At 37.6% G+C, this 16,529-nt stretch overlaps 1 protein-coding gene across 2 annotated transcripts in view; it reads left to right on the forward strand.

Moving 5' to 3' along the window:
* The first annotated feature begins 10,927 nt into the window (after positions 1-10,927).
* The window catches only part of LOC131979402 (protein kinase C beta type-like), a 53,992-nt gene continuing 48,390 nt past the window's right edge, over positions 10,928-16,529 (forward strand). Inside the window, exons 1-2 of one of the 2 annotated variants that reach the window (XM_059343379.1) lie at positions 10,928-11,303; positions 11,872-11,903. In XM_059343379.1, the coding sequence (XP_059199362.1) occupies positions 11,140-11,303; positions 11,872-11,903 (196 nt within the window). In that variant the 5' untranslated portion in view covers positions 10,928-11,139. The remainder of the gene's footprint in view (positions 11,304-11,871; positions 11,904-16,529) is intronic. The other variant, XM_059343373.1, reaches the window with a different exon arrangement.

Below are 16,529 nucleotides of genomic sequence, written 5' to 3' on the forward strand. Positions count from 1 at the left end.
TAAGGTGGCATTAAGGTTAAAGTCGCATGTCAACAAATCTTTGACCATCGTGAGGAAGTTAATTCATGAAACACAATATCATACATAGCACAGAGGTGAATAAATTGAAGAAAATCTTTTTGTTCCTCAGTAAAATATCTCTCCCAGCAGCTTTCAGTTCTTAAGATCAGTGGCGGTTTCAGACCAATTTTACTGTGGGGGCCAAGCAGGGGCCAGTGTTTAATCAGAGGGGCACATTAAAAATTGTCAAAAATTATATTTAAGCATTCAAAACCTTTATTTTAGCTAAAAGTCTCATATTTGGAAGAACTACATTGATTGAAGCAATGAGACTTACCAACATTAACAGTTATTTTTGTACGACAATGACATTTCTCATTTTTGTGCACAATAACTTTTTATTTTATTTTGTAAGTGCAGCACAGTGAGAATGATCTTTATATTTAGCTTTTATTGCATAATTAAACTATTATACAATGTACACATTATGGGTTCCTTTTGTGTACAATGAGATATTGTTTGAACAAAAAAATAGGTAAGAAATGTTCCGTCGTTCATCGTTATAAATTGATCATTTTATTATTAATTTGACACAGGGGCCACAGCAGGGGCCAAAGGCTTCTTCACAGGGGCAGTGGCCCCTGGAGGCCCCTGTGTAGAACCGCCACTGCTTAAGATCATTTGTGAACAAGCAAGTTTAAAATGAAATAACAATTTTTGTGTCAGCAGCAAGGTTATTATAGTTAACGAAAACTAACGACATAACGAAAACTAGAATTGAAAAAACATTTTCGTTAACTGAAATAAAAATAAAAACTAGAGTTTTAAAAAAAAAACGATAACTAACTGAAACTGTATTGCGTGGTTACAAAACTAACTAAAACTAACTAAAATTATAGTGAAAATGTCCTTAGTTTTCGTTTTTGTCAACTTTTTTCATTCATAATTCAGTGTTTCTATTTGAACATGCAACACATGGTGAATATGTTTACTGAGACTGGGATGTTTACACTCCAACCAAAATACAAAACACCCAGAACTGTAAGAGTTAATAAACTTATTGGGGCTGAGATGATAAACCAAAGGAAATAAAGACTAAATGTATTATGACCTCTTTGAATCTGGCACCAACACATAGGCCATTACAAAAAAACTAAAACTAACACTAAAACTGATAAAAACTAAACTAAAACTAAGCATTTTCAAAAACTAAAAACTAAACTAAAACTAGAAAACTAACTCTAAAAACTAACTAAAATTCAAAATTCAAGACAAAAATTCACAACGAAATTAAAACTAAAACTAATGAAAAATCCAAAACTATTATAACCTTAAAAACAGATTTCCAACAGGTTTTTTCCAGACTTACAAACCGCTGAGAACATCCCCTTTCTGCAGGATTCGGTCACGTACATAAAAACTTGCAAAGCTTGAAGTATGTTACAGTTTTCTCCAACCATCTCAAAAGGATGTGCTAATTTTCTGTGGCCTTGAAAAAAAAAAAAAACTTACCATACTATATCGTTAATAAAATAAAATGCACCATCAGCTCTTCAGCGATAAAGAGGAAGTGTGTATTCTCAGAAAAAGACTGTGAGTTTGACTGGAGTGAAAAAAAAGAACAACTTGTAGTAAAAGTACATTTATTTATATTGCAAAATATCACAAGTTTTCCTCAAGGGGTTTGATAATCTGTGACCTTTGACCCTCTTTCCCAACCAGTTGACATGTTGAACTACTTCTTCTTTTTGAGTTTCTCTGTCAGTTATTATTTTTTTTCAGTCTTTTTGTTAGTTTCTTCCATCTCAGGAGATTTTTTCCATTTGAAACAAATTCTGATAGTTTGAAATAACTTTTCTCAGGGCCATTTCTATCTCACCTTTACCACAGTTTAGATTATTCATTCATTTAATTATTTATTTTATTTTATATTATTTTTATTATTTTATATTTATAATATATTTATAAATATTTGTTTATTTATTGTTTGACCATATTTTATTCAAGCCGCTCCATGAACTCCTTTATTTTAGGTGGAATATTAAATTCCTCAGAAAAATGACAACTTTCACAACAACTACAAATACTTTGTGGTTTGTTTTTGTTTCATCATAGTTTTTTTGTGCTGTTTATTCTATTGTTAATCTCATTTTTGTTGAATGCTTTAATGGTATTTCTTTTGAGATATTTTAGGAATATTTAAATGTCCCAAAAATATATAATATATAGATATCCCAAAAAAATCTGAAAATGTTTTCGTAAAAGATTAGACTTTTTTTAAAATAAAATATCCAAAAATGAGTATCCAAAAAAATCAGTTAAATATATGAAATGTAAAATAAAAATAAAAATGTAGTAAAACATTAAAAAATATTTGTTAAATATACAAAAAATACTTTAGTAAAAATATACGGAAAACATAAGTGAAATATCCAAAACAAATTAGTGAAATATACCAAATATATTTGTAAAAAATGTAAAAAATATATTAGTCATCTGAAAAAAGACAGAGCAATTTCTAGAATAGAATAGCCTTATGTCATTGTATATATACAACGAAATTTGGAGTGCAACTCCCATTGGTGCAAATAAGAAACTTAAAATATATATATACATACACGGTAAAAAAATAAAAATAAAAATAGATCAATAAAATAAATTCTATAGATAAGTACATTTTATTTTAATCTGTTTGTTCCTCCTTCCAAAAGTGTGTTTGATGCATCACATAAACTTTTTGCTAGATTTCTGCCATTATCTGTGTAATATATATATATATTTTTCATGAAATAAATACAGTAGGATTTGGTTGGAGTTGTGGGAAGGTGACAGATGATGAACATCTCTTTGAGCCCCTTTCTCACATTAAAACCTGCAATATAACAGGTTCAAATATTAATTTCTCTCATTCACACATTAACTCCTACACATAACATAACCAACAGTGGCGGACTGAGACTGGTAGAAGGGCGAAAAAATAAAAAGGGCCCATTCTGCACAACATGGACTCCACCAGCAGCAAAAAGCTCTGATGCATCATGTATGATGAAATATTAGCATTAAGTTAAAAGGAGATCCAGATCAAAGTAATTAATGATATGGTACTGACAATTAAAAGTATCAAACTAAACCATCTAGGGGGGTCCGATAGAATCTCTAGAGGGCACATCATCATCAAAAGGGGCACCCTAAGTTTTTTGCACATGTAAAGGGCAGCCAATAAGGCACTTTCTCTCATTTTCACCACTCTAGAGCAGCTATTCTCAACCTTGGGGTCGGGACCCCAATTGGGGTCGCGAGATGATTTCTGGGGGTCACCAAATCATTTTGGAAGTCAGCTCTGTCTCCACTGTGTTAAAGTGTTCATGTGTTAATGTGTTATAGTCTTTTTGGTCACTTAATGTCTTTTTTTGGGTTATTTTGTGTTTTTTGGTCATTTTGTGTGTTTTTTTTTTTTAAATCATTTTGTGGTCAATTTGTGACTTTTTTTGGTAATTTTGTTTCTTATTTTGGTAATTTTGTGTCTTTTTTGGTAATTTTGTGTCTTTTTTTGGTAATTTTGTGGTCAATTTGTGTCTTTTTTTTGGTAATTTTGTGTCTTTATTGTCATTTTGTGTCTTTTTTGGTAATTTTGTGTCTTTTTTTGGTCATTTTGTGTCTTTTTTTAGTCATTTTGTGTCTTTTTTGGTAATTTTGTGTCTTTTTTTTGTAATTTTGTGTCTTTTTTTTATCATTTTGTGGTCAATTTGTGTCTTTTTTTGGTAATTTTGTGTCTTTTTTTAGTCATTTTGTGTCTTTTATGGTCATTTTGTTTCCTTTTTTAGGTCATTTTTTCTTTTTGGGGTGATCTGAACTGTGCATGTGAGATTCTGTTCAGTGAGCGGGGGTCGCGGACAACATACATGTTAAATTGGGGGTCGCGACTCAAAAAGGTTGAGAACAGCTGCTCTAGAGGGCACTTTCGCGCGCTTTTTCAACCACGGAGGCACCAAACAGGAAAAAGGGCACTAGAAGGGCTCTCATTAAGGCACGTTATCAAATTTTCTTGCACTAGAGGGCACATCATCATAATTTATTGTATGAAGGGGCACCCTAGAGGGCACCCAATCATATTTTGCACGTTTAAAGGGCAGCCAATAAGGTACTTCCTCTCGTTTTCACCACTCTAGAGGCACTTTAGCGCGCTTTTTCAACCATGGAGGCCCCCCCCCTTCCGCCACTGATAACCAACCCTGACAAATTAAAGACACAAACTGTAATCTAAATTTTATAACAGAGGGACACCCAGCCACTAGATTGACAGATAGTCCTGCCCTCACGCCCAGTGTCAGCTGGGATTGGCTCCAACAACCTGAGTTCAGATAATCGGTTATGGCAGAGACGCACATGTGCTGTGGAATTTTTTGACAACTTCACACTATTAATGCAGTATAACTCACAACTGTATTGCCAAAATTAGGAAAAAAGACACAAAATGAGAAGACAGAATAACCAAAAAAACCCCACAGAAGACATAAAAATGACAAAAAAGACACAAAATGACCATAAAAAGACACAAAATTACCAAAAAAAGACACAAAATGACTTACAAAGACACGTAAAGACATGAAAAGGATTCAAAAATGGACAAAATAGCCCAATAAGACTCAATAGAGTTAAACTATTATACAATTACATACAATACATTCTGGGTTCCTTTTGTGTACAATGAGATATTGTTTGAACAAAAAAATAGGTAAGAATTGTTCCGTCGTTCATCGTTATAAATTGATCATTTTATTATTAATTTAACACAGGGGCCACAGCAGGGGCCAAAGGCTTCTTCACAGGGGCAGTGGCCCCTGGAGGCCCCTGTGTAGAACCACTCCATTGGATTGGCTCCAACAACCTGAGTTCAGATAATCGGTTATGGCAGAGACGCACATGTGCTGTGGAATTTTTTGACAACTTTACACTATTAATGCAGTATAACTCACAACTGTATTGCCAAAATGAGTGTCTGCTACTGTTAGCAGGAGATCATCATGTCCTCATTTAAATGTAACAATTGCTATTTTAAACATGTGGTTAATGTTGTCATGCGGTCGCAGCACTTGTTTTATAATCAGTGCCTCTAACTGCACTCAACTTCACAATATGAGCCTTTGGTCAAAACCAATATCGGGGTTTTTTGGAAAATAATGCATGCATCATTATACATACATGTATGGTTTGTGGTTGTAAAATAAAGGCTGCAGTTGCATTGAATTTAGGCTACAAAACCACTGATCTAGTTCAAAACAATCTCTAATAAGACTTTATAAAAGGCTGTTTAATTAGTAAATAAATGTACTTAAATGCCAGAGGTTAAGTAGTACTAGTACAAGTGTACTAGTACAATACTCCTCTGATCATCCACATTCCTTTAATTCCAGAATGCGCTTCATGGAGGAGCAGCAAAGTTTGGTAGCTCTCCGTTTTTGCATAAATTTGCTAAGTTTTATGTATTTTTTTATAATATCTTTTACTTTTGTGGAGAGAAGAGTTTATTCAAGAGAGGAGCTTCTTTCATTGAAACGGAGCAAGTCTGGAGGACACCATCACCCTATTCCAGCTGAGTTGAAGAGGTGTTTTCGTGGTTGCCGTGCTGGTGCAAAAGTTAAGGCTCGGAAATGGAGATATCAGCCTTTTCTGCTGTCAGCCATCATGGGGACTGTCAACTCTCTGCCCAACAAGACTGATGAACTGGAGATACTGGTGAAGACTCAGAAAGAATACTGTGAGTGTAGTCTCTGGTCTACAGAGCTGGTTCTGGTCTACAGAGCTGGTTCTGGTCGTATACTCTTCTATAATCATGTAACTCTTTTTATAATCATGTCTTGTACTACTTAATATATACTATAATCATGTTAGGATGAATGACTTCATGTTATTCTCTGTATAAATGCTGTAATGATGTAATTGTGTAATAATTGTTTGATTTAATGTGGACCCCAGGAAGAATAGTCTTCATCTCTATGAAGACTAATGGGGATCCAAAGGATACAATAAACAATAAAGAGCTGGTTCTGGTCTACAGAGCTGGTTCTGGTCTACAGAGCTGGTTCTAGTCTAAAGAGCTGGTTCTGGTCTACAGAGCTGGTTCTGGTCTAAAGAGCTGGTTCTGATCAAAAGAGTTGGTTGTGGTCTAAAGAGCTGGTTCTGATCAAAAGAGTTGGTTCTGGTCTACAGAGCTGGTTCTGGTCTATAGAGCTGGTTCTGGTCTAAAGAGCTGGTTCTGGTCTACAGAGCTGGTTCTAGTTTAAAGAGCTGGTTCTGGTCTACAGGGCTGGTTCTGGTATAAAGAGCTGGTTCTGGTCTACAGGGCTGGTTCTGGTCTAAAGAGCTGGTTCTGGTCTAAAGAACTGGTTCTAGTCTAAAGAGCTTGTTCTGGTCTAAAGATCTGGTTCTGGTCTAAAGAGCTTGTTCTGATCTACAGTGCTGGTTCTGGTCTACAGAGCTGGTTCTGGTCTAAAGAACTGGTTCTGGTCTACAGAGCTGGTTCTGGTCTAAAGAATTGGTTCTGGTCTCAAGAGCTGGTTCTGGTCTATAGAGCTGGTTCTGGTCTACAGAGCTGGTTCTGGTCTAAAGAGCTGGTTCTGGTATACAGAGCTTGTTCTGGTCTACAGAGCTGGTTCTAGTCTAAAGAGCTGGTTCTGGTCTGAAGAGCTGGTTCTGGTCTAAAGAGCTTGTTCTGATGTACAGAGCTGGTTCTGGTCTAAAGAACTGGTTCTGGTCTAAAGAGCTGATTCTGGTCTGAAGAGCTGGTTCTGGTCTGAAGAGCTGGTTCTGGTCTATAGAGCTGGTTCTCGTCTAAAGAGCTGGTTCTGGTCTACAGAGCTGGTTCTGGTCTAAAGAGCTGGTTCTCGTCTAAAGAGCTGGTTCTGGTCTACAGAGCTGGTTCTGGTCTAAAGAGCTGGTTTTGGTTTAAAGAGCTGGTTCTGGTCTACAGAGCTGGTTCTGTGGTTGGAGCCAGGTTGGAGCCACTGGAGGAGGTGGTGGAGAGATGACCTGTCAAGATGTTGGAGTCCATCCTGAAATACCCGGATCCAGTGGCAGTTCTAGACCAATTCTACTGTGGGGTCCAAGGAGGGGCCAGTGTTTAATCAGAGGGGCACATTAACCCATTAAAAAATGGCAAAGATAATATTTAAGTACTCAAAATCTTTGAATGTCTTGAAAAAGACACAAAATGACCAAAAAAAGGCACAAAATGAGAAGACAGAATAACCAAAAAAAACCACAGTAGACATAAAAATGACAAAAAAGACACAAAATTACCATAAAAAGACACAAAATTAGGAAAAAATACACAAAATGAGAAGACAGAATAACCAAAAAAAACCCACAGAAGACATAAAAATGACAAAAAAGACACAAAATGACCAAAAAAAGACACAAAATTACCATTAAAAGACACAAAATTACCATAAAAAGACACAAAATGAGGAAAAAATACACAAAATGAGAAGACAGAATAACCAAAAAAAACCCACAGAAGACATAAAAATGACAAAAAAGACACAAAATTACCATAAAAAGACACAAAATGAGAAGACAGAATAACCAAAAAAAACCCCACAGAAGACATAAAAATGACAAAAAAGACACAAAATGACCATAAAAAGACACAAAATTACCATAAAAAGACACAAAATGAGAAGACAGAATAACCAAAAAAAACCCCACAGAAGACATAAAAATGACAAAAAAGACACAAAATGACCATAAAAAGACACAAAACGACCAAAAAAAGACACAAAATTACCATAAAAAGACACAAAATGAGGAAAAAATACACAAAATGAGAAGACAGAATAACCAAAAAAAACCCCACAGAAGACATAAAAATTACAAAAAAGACACAAAGTGACCAAAAAAAGACACAAAATGACTTACAAAGACACGTAAAGACATGAAAAGGATTCAAAAATGGACAAAATAGCCCTTTAAGACTCCAGAGAGTTAAACTATTATACAATGTTCACATTCTGGGTTCCTTTTGTGTCCAATGAGATATTGTTTGAACAAAAAAAAGGTTAGAATTGTGCCATTGTTCATTGTTATAAATTGATCATTTTATTATTAATTTGACACAGGGGCCACAGCAGGGGCCAAAGGCTTCTTCACAGGGGCAGTGGCCCCTGGAGGCCCCTGTGTAGAACCGCCACTGCTACACAAAACCTTTATGGACCAAAAAAACATCAGTGGACGACTCCTCTCTCTCTCTCCGTTGTCTCATTCTAGCAGAGATTCTACCAGACTGACTGAATTTCCCCTTGGGGATGAATAAAGTCATTCTGATTGATTTGATTGATTTGATCAGGGCTACAACATTACAGGAGCTATGCGATGCAAGACCTGCCTCAGTTTACATTATGTGTTAGTAGCGCAAATTCCATCTACAATTAATAAAAGTACCAAAATTGCATGCATGCTGAAGCATTTGGTTTTTAACTGAGCATGATGATTAGAAACAGGACAACAACATCAACCCAGCAGTGCTTGTGAATCTCACATATTTCCACCAAAAACATTTTTTTTAAGAGGTATCTTGGCCTTTCAACCACAGGCAATCTGTTTTTTAGGTCACTGAAAACTGACCTTTTGTAAAAACCTTAAGAAGGTTTTCAGAAATTGCATTTTCAGCGTTGATATAGACCAGTAGTTCTCAACCTTTTTGAGTCGCGACCCCCAATTTAACATGCATGTTGTCTGCGCATGCATGTTAAATTGTGCATTAAATTGTAAATTCTGTTGATACTTTTAATCTAAGTCCTTTGCTATAAGTTTAAAGGTCCATTCTGACCTCCTGAGTGTGTCAAGCCGGAGACTCCTTGGAAAGTAATAACTTGCTATTTTGTGATATGTAAGAAAAGACACAAAATGACCCAAAAAAGACACAAAATGACCAGAAAAGACAAAAAATTACCAAAAAAAGACACAAAATGACCAAAAAACAGACACAAAATGACCCAAAAAGACACAAAATGACAAAAAAAGACACAAAATGACCAGAAAAGACACAAAATGACCAAAAAAAGACACAAAATTACCAGAAAAGACACAAAATGACCAAAAAACAGACACAAAATGACAAAAAAAGACACAAAATGACAAAAAAAACCAAAATGACCAAACAAAGGAAACAAAATGACCAAAACAGACACAAATTGACCACAAAATGACAAAAAAAAAGACATTAAATTACCAAAAAGACTAAAATACATTAACACAGTGGAGACAGAGCTGACTTCCAAAATGATTTGCCGACCCCCAGAAATCATCTCGCGACCCCAATTTGGGAACCGACCCCAAGGTTGAGAATAGACAAGCTATACTAGCTATAGACAAGGGAAGGAAAGTTTGTGGCTTGTAATGTTGTAGTGGTGTGCACCATTATCTCCCTTTGGCACTTTTCATACTGTGTTTCTGCAAAAAAAATGACATAACGAAGCTCTGTCTTCATTTCAAATTAGGATATTCATACAGAATCTGCAACGGCGTCATTTTGGTATCCATTCACATTGTAATCAATCATTGTGGAACAAAGTGGGAGTGGACAGTAGTGGCGTGTAGCAGACGAAGAAGTAAAGTTTTTCTGCGTTTTGCCGAACATGATTTGATTAATGTCAGACTCAAGTAATGTACAGTCATGGAAAAAATTATTCGACCATTGTTTTCTTCAATTTCTTGTTCATTTTAATGCCTGGTACAACTAAAGGTGCGTTTGCTTGGACAAATATAATGATAACAACAGCTTATAAGAGTTTAATTTAAGAGCTGATATCTGGACATTTAACATGGTTTTATTGATAATGATTTTGGTTATTAGCAAGAAAACAATGGAAAATGGTTGAAAATGAAGAAAACAAAGGTGGTCTAATGTGTTTTTCCCATTTTATTTACCATCTTAGAATTTAACGCCTCTTTTTCTAACTCCGAAGGCGGTACAGAGCCGGATCATTTGGTCCCCTCATTTAACCTGTGGCACGTTCAGACTGGATGCAAAATGTCACAGAGGTGTAAATATCGCGTGAAAGCTTGTGTAGGGCGTCATAAATTAAGCAACGCAATGGGAGACATGGACAAAATAGAGCTGGTTCTTCCCTTTTTAGACGTTTTGCATTTTCTTTTCTTTTTTCATTTTATCTTTATTGAGGCCAACAGGTTACATACAACATAGGATATTTTCCCTTCTTAAAAAACAAAACATAATTTCTCTTATATGTACACAAGTTCCTGATACATAGGAAAAGCAAAGAAAGGAAAAGAAAACTAAATCATAGAAAAGATAACCATCAGGATTTTCATTCTGTATCCATAGATATACATCAACATCTCGTTTTGCATTTTCACACACACGTGTATGCTGACTCTTCCACTATATTGAGTGGAAGCCATTAAAAATGTAATAATTAATCACCTGCTTCATTAAACAAATTTGCAGGTAAGCAAATTCAAATAACCAATTGGACCTGAGGTTGGGGGCCCAGACCCAAGGGGCCCAAGGGACATTATCAGGTTAATGATCCAGTCCTGAATGTGTGTGTGTGTGTGTGTGTGTCTGTGTGTGTGTGTGTGTGTGTGTTTGTGTGTGTCCCCTATAGTCATTCTCCACTGAAAGTATGCAGTACATGTGGTTTAACTTGTGTTGCTGTTGACAAGGATTGCTTTCATAGGTGTGTAAACAACTGCGCGCGCACACACACACTCATATGTGGTAATTTTGGGTATCAGAGAGAGAGAGAGAGAGAGAGAGAGAGAGAGAGAGAGAGAGAGAGAGAGAGAGAGAAGAGAGAGAGAGAGAGAGAGAGAGAGAGAGAGAGAGAGTTGTAGGCAGCAACACATTGGTGAAACAGGGAAGCAGGCGCGCGGCACGGGGACCCGCCGGAAGCAGCAGCAGCAGCTTCAGCGCGAGCTGGACGCAGACCGACAAAACACCGGCAGCACGAGCGACACCGAGGCGGCCAGCGGGGCGGAGAGGAGGAGGTACCTGCACCGCTACTCTTTCTCCTCCGCCGTCCTCCTCCTCCGTCGTCGTCGTCTCTCTCCCTCTCTTGTCTCCGTGCTCCTCACCCCCCGTTCCTCTCGGACCGCCGCCGCCGCTTCCTCGTTAAGATGGCTGACCCCAACAGCGACGGAGAGGCACCGGAGAGCGCGCGCGGCTTCGCCCGACAGGGAGCCCTCCGCCAGAAGAACGTGCACGAGGTGAAGAACCACAAGTTCATCGCGCGCTTCTTCAAGCAGCCCACCTTCTGCAGCCACTGCACGGACTTCATCTGGTGAGTGTGTGTGTGAGCGCGCGCGCGTGTGTGTGTGTGTGTGTGTGTGTGTGTGTGTGTGAGGGGGGGGGGGGGGGGGGGGGTAAAAGGACACAGGTGATTCACTTGCTGCTGCTGCGGCTCTGATCGGCCTCCTTCCCTTCACACTGACACTGTTCAGACACCGCAGTGTTTCATTCATTGTCATTGTCAAAAACACGCGATGCGCCATATTCCCCCAGTTCTCCAGGATGCGACAGCACCAGCGGGCCTTTCATGGGGGGTGGGGGGGGGGGGGATGCGTTGTCGGCAGCCGCAGAGCAGTCGCTGCTGCTCGGCGTTTACCGCATCGACCATCTCTGAAACTGGAGGTCTGGTGGAGGAATGCAGCTGGAGACAGACACACAGGGCCCCACTGTTACTGTTACTGTTGCTGCTGCAGCTGTGTGTGTGTTGATGTTTGTGTCCATATGTGATTGGATATCTGCATGTGTGTGTGTGTGTGTGTGTGTGCATGCGTCATTGTCAGTGCATCTCTTCATGAATTCCCCCCCCAAAAGATTCTGACATCCTTGTCTTCTGTCCACAGGGGCTTTGGGAAACAGGGATTCCAGTGCCAAGGTAAGAGCAGTGGCTCATTCACAAATCCCTCTGCTGCATATGTCTGTGGGTGTGTGGACGGATGTTCACTGTCTGAAGGAGTGTTGTTGTGTTGTTGTTTGTGGATGTTTGTTGTGCTGAGGGCCGCAGGTCTGCACACTGTTAAGAGTGACCTGTTGGCTCTTTTGTTGACGGCGTGTTGGTGTTGGCAGGCAGGTGTCAAACTCAAAGCAGGTGCTTGCTGCCAACAGTGATAAATGAGAGTGAGAACACTCTGAAGAGGCTCCGGCTGAAGAGGCAGCAGAGAGATGTAAGAGTAGAAGAGTCGGCGGAGTGCTGAAAGCTGAGATGTCTGCTTTTGGCCAAGGAGAAATGGGAGGCAGACCAGGAAGTTAGATTTCTCAAGCTTTATTTTTCTTTTCTCCCCTTAAACTGAGACTGACGTCTGATTGGAATGGTAAAATGGTGGGTTTGTGTGTGTGTGTGTGGGTGGTGATGATGTGTCCGTGGGTGTCTAGACACAAAATGGTTTCATAAACGAGCCCCTCACTGCAACATAGTGACACCCCTCAATCACATGCATGCTACAGTAACACAGCAAACGTCGTGTTTTGCGGTATCACTTCCTCCACTTCTCTGATCCGTCTCAGACACCCACCAAAACTTATCTGCTCCGGTCATGTGACCGTCTGAGGTTTTCAGAAGAAAATGACCAAAGTTTCCACATCATGCTCTTACATAATAAGATTTAATTTACTGGGAAAAAGTTGTTCAAAGTTGTTAATTTATTAGCAGTAAAAAAAAAAAAGTCCCCTCATCTCCTCTTGTGGCTGCAGCTTCTGGTGGTTTTACAGGAAATGCATTGAGGGGTAGAGAGACATTAACACTTTATGTGCTTGAGTGAGTCTTGCAGTGAGCTGCTGTGTGATGAATTAACCTGAGCTGATAGCACCTTTAGAGGGAACCGACCAATCAGAGGCGTGCACAGGTGGAGACGCTGTCAGGTCGGGTTTCGTGGTCGGTTTCCAACAGTTAGCTGAACTCTTAAATCCATAGACGGCCTCTTATACAACACAGTGGTCACAGGGTTGTCTGTGATGTTGTGAGTCAGAGATCTTTGTTCACAGTGAAGATGTAGAGAGTTAATCAATTAATCAATCAATCAATCAATCAGTCAGGCTGCACGGCAGGCTTTGATTTGGTGATTGTCAGGTCAAAAGATAGAGGCGTCTATAGGTAAGGTTGCAATTATTAATCAGTTAGTTGATCGACAGAAAAATAATCATCAACTATTTTGATAATCAACGAATTGTTTTTTGTTATTAAAGTTTTTATTTGAAGAAAAACAAAACAGCACATACATGTTGCTCTACATCTTGTAAACATGTCAAGTTTTTTCATCAAAACATAAAAAGAAATGGTTTTAAAAAATAAAAAAAATAATATGAATAAAATCAAAATCACATTCTTGCAGAAGCATTTAAACTCTATCACAATACTCTTACAAAGACATACTTATACCTAAATTGATAGGCAACTTGAAAATCAGAAAAAAATAAAAGATAATAATGATAATTCGAAAATCATAATAACAGCCTTAATAATAGTGAGTTTATCTGCCCCAGGTAAACCTTCCTTCATCCATGTGGATAAACTAATTGTTTATTGCGGAAATGGCAAAAAATGCTGCTTTCTGACTGACATTTAAAGATATTAACTTAAACTTTATAGAGAGTGAAATGGACGTCTTTGTACATTTTTGCTGACATTTTATCGACCAAACCATTAATCAAGAAAAAATGGTGGATTAATCGATAATGACAATAATCGTTAGTTTCATTTTGGCCCAAAAAAAGCTTATTAAATGTGAATATTTACAGTTTTCTTTATTGCTCTCAGAGAGTGAACTGGATATCATTGAGTTATGGACAAAACCAGACATCATCTTTGGCTTTGGGAAACATTGATTGACATTTTTCACCATTATCTGACATTTTAAAGACCAAACAATTAATCAGTTAATTGAACAAATATCTGATGGATTAAAAAGATGCTGAAAAGAATCACTAGTTGCAGCCCTAGTGCTCCTAGTCTAGCTTTTAACAACTATCAACCACATCTCATAGACCGTGTTTGCTCAGCTCTCATGGAGATAAAATGGAAAGTAAGTTTTGTGAAATTTGGTTAAATGTGGTTGAGCTGCACCTGTTAAACTTTGATCATACTCTCGGATGGACACAGACAGCTACAGACAGCAGACTTTGTACTAACCACAATCAGACATGCTCCTCACATGATGAAGAAAAATAGCCCTGTTTTACTTGGCAAAGGGTTGTTAATAAATAACTGTTAAACCTTTTAACCAACAAGAACTTTGACCGATGAATACCAGTTTAATTAGTTCAGTAGTTATATTTTTAAAAAAAGATAATACATTTCGTTGCACAGTAAAAATACGATGGGCTTCAAAATCTATTTCTTAACCCTTTATCAGGCGAAGAACCGTATTTGGTAACTTCAGCGGATATCCATAATAAAAAATAAAAATATTTCGAGAAAAAAGTTGCAAATTTACTAGATTAAAGTGGCAGATCTACAAGAAAAAAAGTAGCAGATTTAAGAGATTTAAAGTAGCAAATCTGCATGGAAAAAAGTTACAGATTTATGAGAAAGAAGTGGGAAAAAAGCAACTTTTCTCACTGATTCACCACTTTAAATCTCGTAAATATGCAACTTTTTCGCACAGATTTGCCACTTTAAATCTCGTAAATCTGCAACTTTTTTTCTTCTAGATTTGCCACTTTAATCTAGTAAATTTGCCACTTTAATCTAGTAAATTTGCAACTTTTTTCTCGACCCCATTTTGATAGCCACTGAAGTTACCAAATATAGTTCTTCGCCTGATAAAGGGTTAAATACAACTCGTGTAGGCGTTACGCGAAACCACACTTGCAAAAAATGATTCACTACGATTTGTTCACTCACTCTGGTTTGTTGTTCCCCCCTTTGTGTGATTAGTTTGGGCAGGTGTGAACACAGGAATCACACTCTGGTGTGGACCAAAATAACCAGACCAGGCCCCTTAAGAATACACTGTAATAAATTATTCTTTAGTCATTTCATTTTACTTAATATATTTGATAAAATGTATTAAATATAAATGCGTCCTTGATTTTGAGGCAGTTGTTTAAGTAGCTTTAATATAAAATGTTTGAGATAGAATCTACTTATTTTGACCACATTAAATATAATCTTTATGTGTATGTTATTCTAAATCAAGAGAATTTTGAATGAATCCAACACAATAGAATTAGTCCTTTGTAATTGACAGGCACTTCCTGTTAAGTTGTTATTAACCCTTTATCAGGCAAATAACTATATTTGGTAGTTAGAGTCAGGTAATATTTTGAGAAAAGTTGCAAACTACTAGATTAAAGTGGCAAATTTACAAGAAAAAAAGTTGCAGATTTAAGGGATTTAAAGTGGCAAATCTGCGCGAAAAAAGTCGCGGATTTACAAGAAAAAAGTGGAAAAAAGCAACTTCTTTCTCCCAGATTCACCACTTTAAATCTCATAAATCTGCAAAATTTTTTCTCGTAGATTTGCCACTTTAATCTCGTATATATTTTTTTTTACACATTCTGGCAGTATGTAATATCCTCCAATATTCTCTAGGGTTGAAATTTGGAATTTGCAAGTATTTCAATGAGTGCCCTATTAAGGGTTAACTCAACTTGTAACGTAGTTAGATTTAATTAATAATATTGCATGCAATCTGTTGCCTCAATTTCATTTAGTAGCTATTGTTTATCTTTTTTTTTTTACAGTGTAGGCGGTCTAGGTCAGGTCCCAAATGAAAGTGAATGTGATCCAACCTCAGTCTGACCCAAAAACCTTCTGTTTTTCACAAGTAACAGCTAAACGTCTCATAGCCAGGTGTGCTTTGCGCTCTGGGAGATTGCAGAGCATTCAAACTATAGCAAGTTGCATAAAAGTAGGAGCAGCTTGTCAGAGAATTGCAAAGCAAAAGAAGAAGTATGCACTAGTCAAGAACATTCTTCTTCTTGTATTAACGTTTTTGCTTCCACCCCAGACATATCTGACTAATCACTGAAATCAACGCTGTCAGTCGTTTGTAGTGATGCATTTTTTTTTTTGCGGTTGGATTTTTCTTTGTGTGAAAAGAAACCGAACCAAGGGGCAACCGCTCCAAGTTTACAAATTCATTAACTGATCCATGTAGGTGTGAAAACACTCCAAGTGGTGCTTGAAACGGACAGCTACATGACAATTACACCCCACTGTATTGATGAGGACTGGTGGGTGAAATCTGCAGTCATACTAACGCAGAGACACACTCACAGCTAAACTAGCTTGTGTGGTTAGGAAGTGGCTGCATATGATGCATGTAGGGATGGGTACCGAATTCGGTACTTTTATAGGTACCGACCGAATTCCGTCGGTACTACAGAGTACCGATTCATGTAAATTCAAATGGTACCATGTTTCGTTACCTAAACGGCGTTACCTTTAAACTGATCATTGATTTCAACCTGTTTTCATTTAACGTCTTTGATTAACAAGCGTGCTGACGATCGCACTGTTTTTTATTGTTTTATTTACCTCCTCGTCTGGTCCTGTCTGCTC

The sequence above is a fragment of the Centropristis striata genome, chromosome 1 (genome assembly GCF_030273125.1).
Source record: "Centropristis striata isolate RG_2023a ecotype Rhode Island chromosome 1, C.striata_1.0, whole genome shotgun sequence".
NCBI lineage: Eukaryota > Metazoa > Chordata > Actinopteri > Perciformes > Serranidae > Centropristis > Centropristis striata.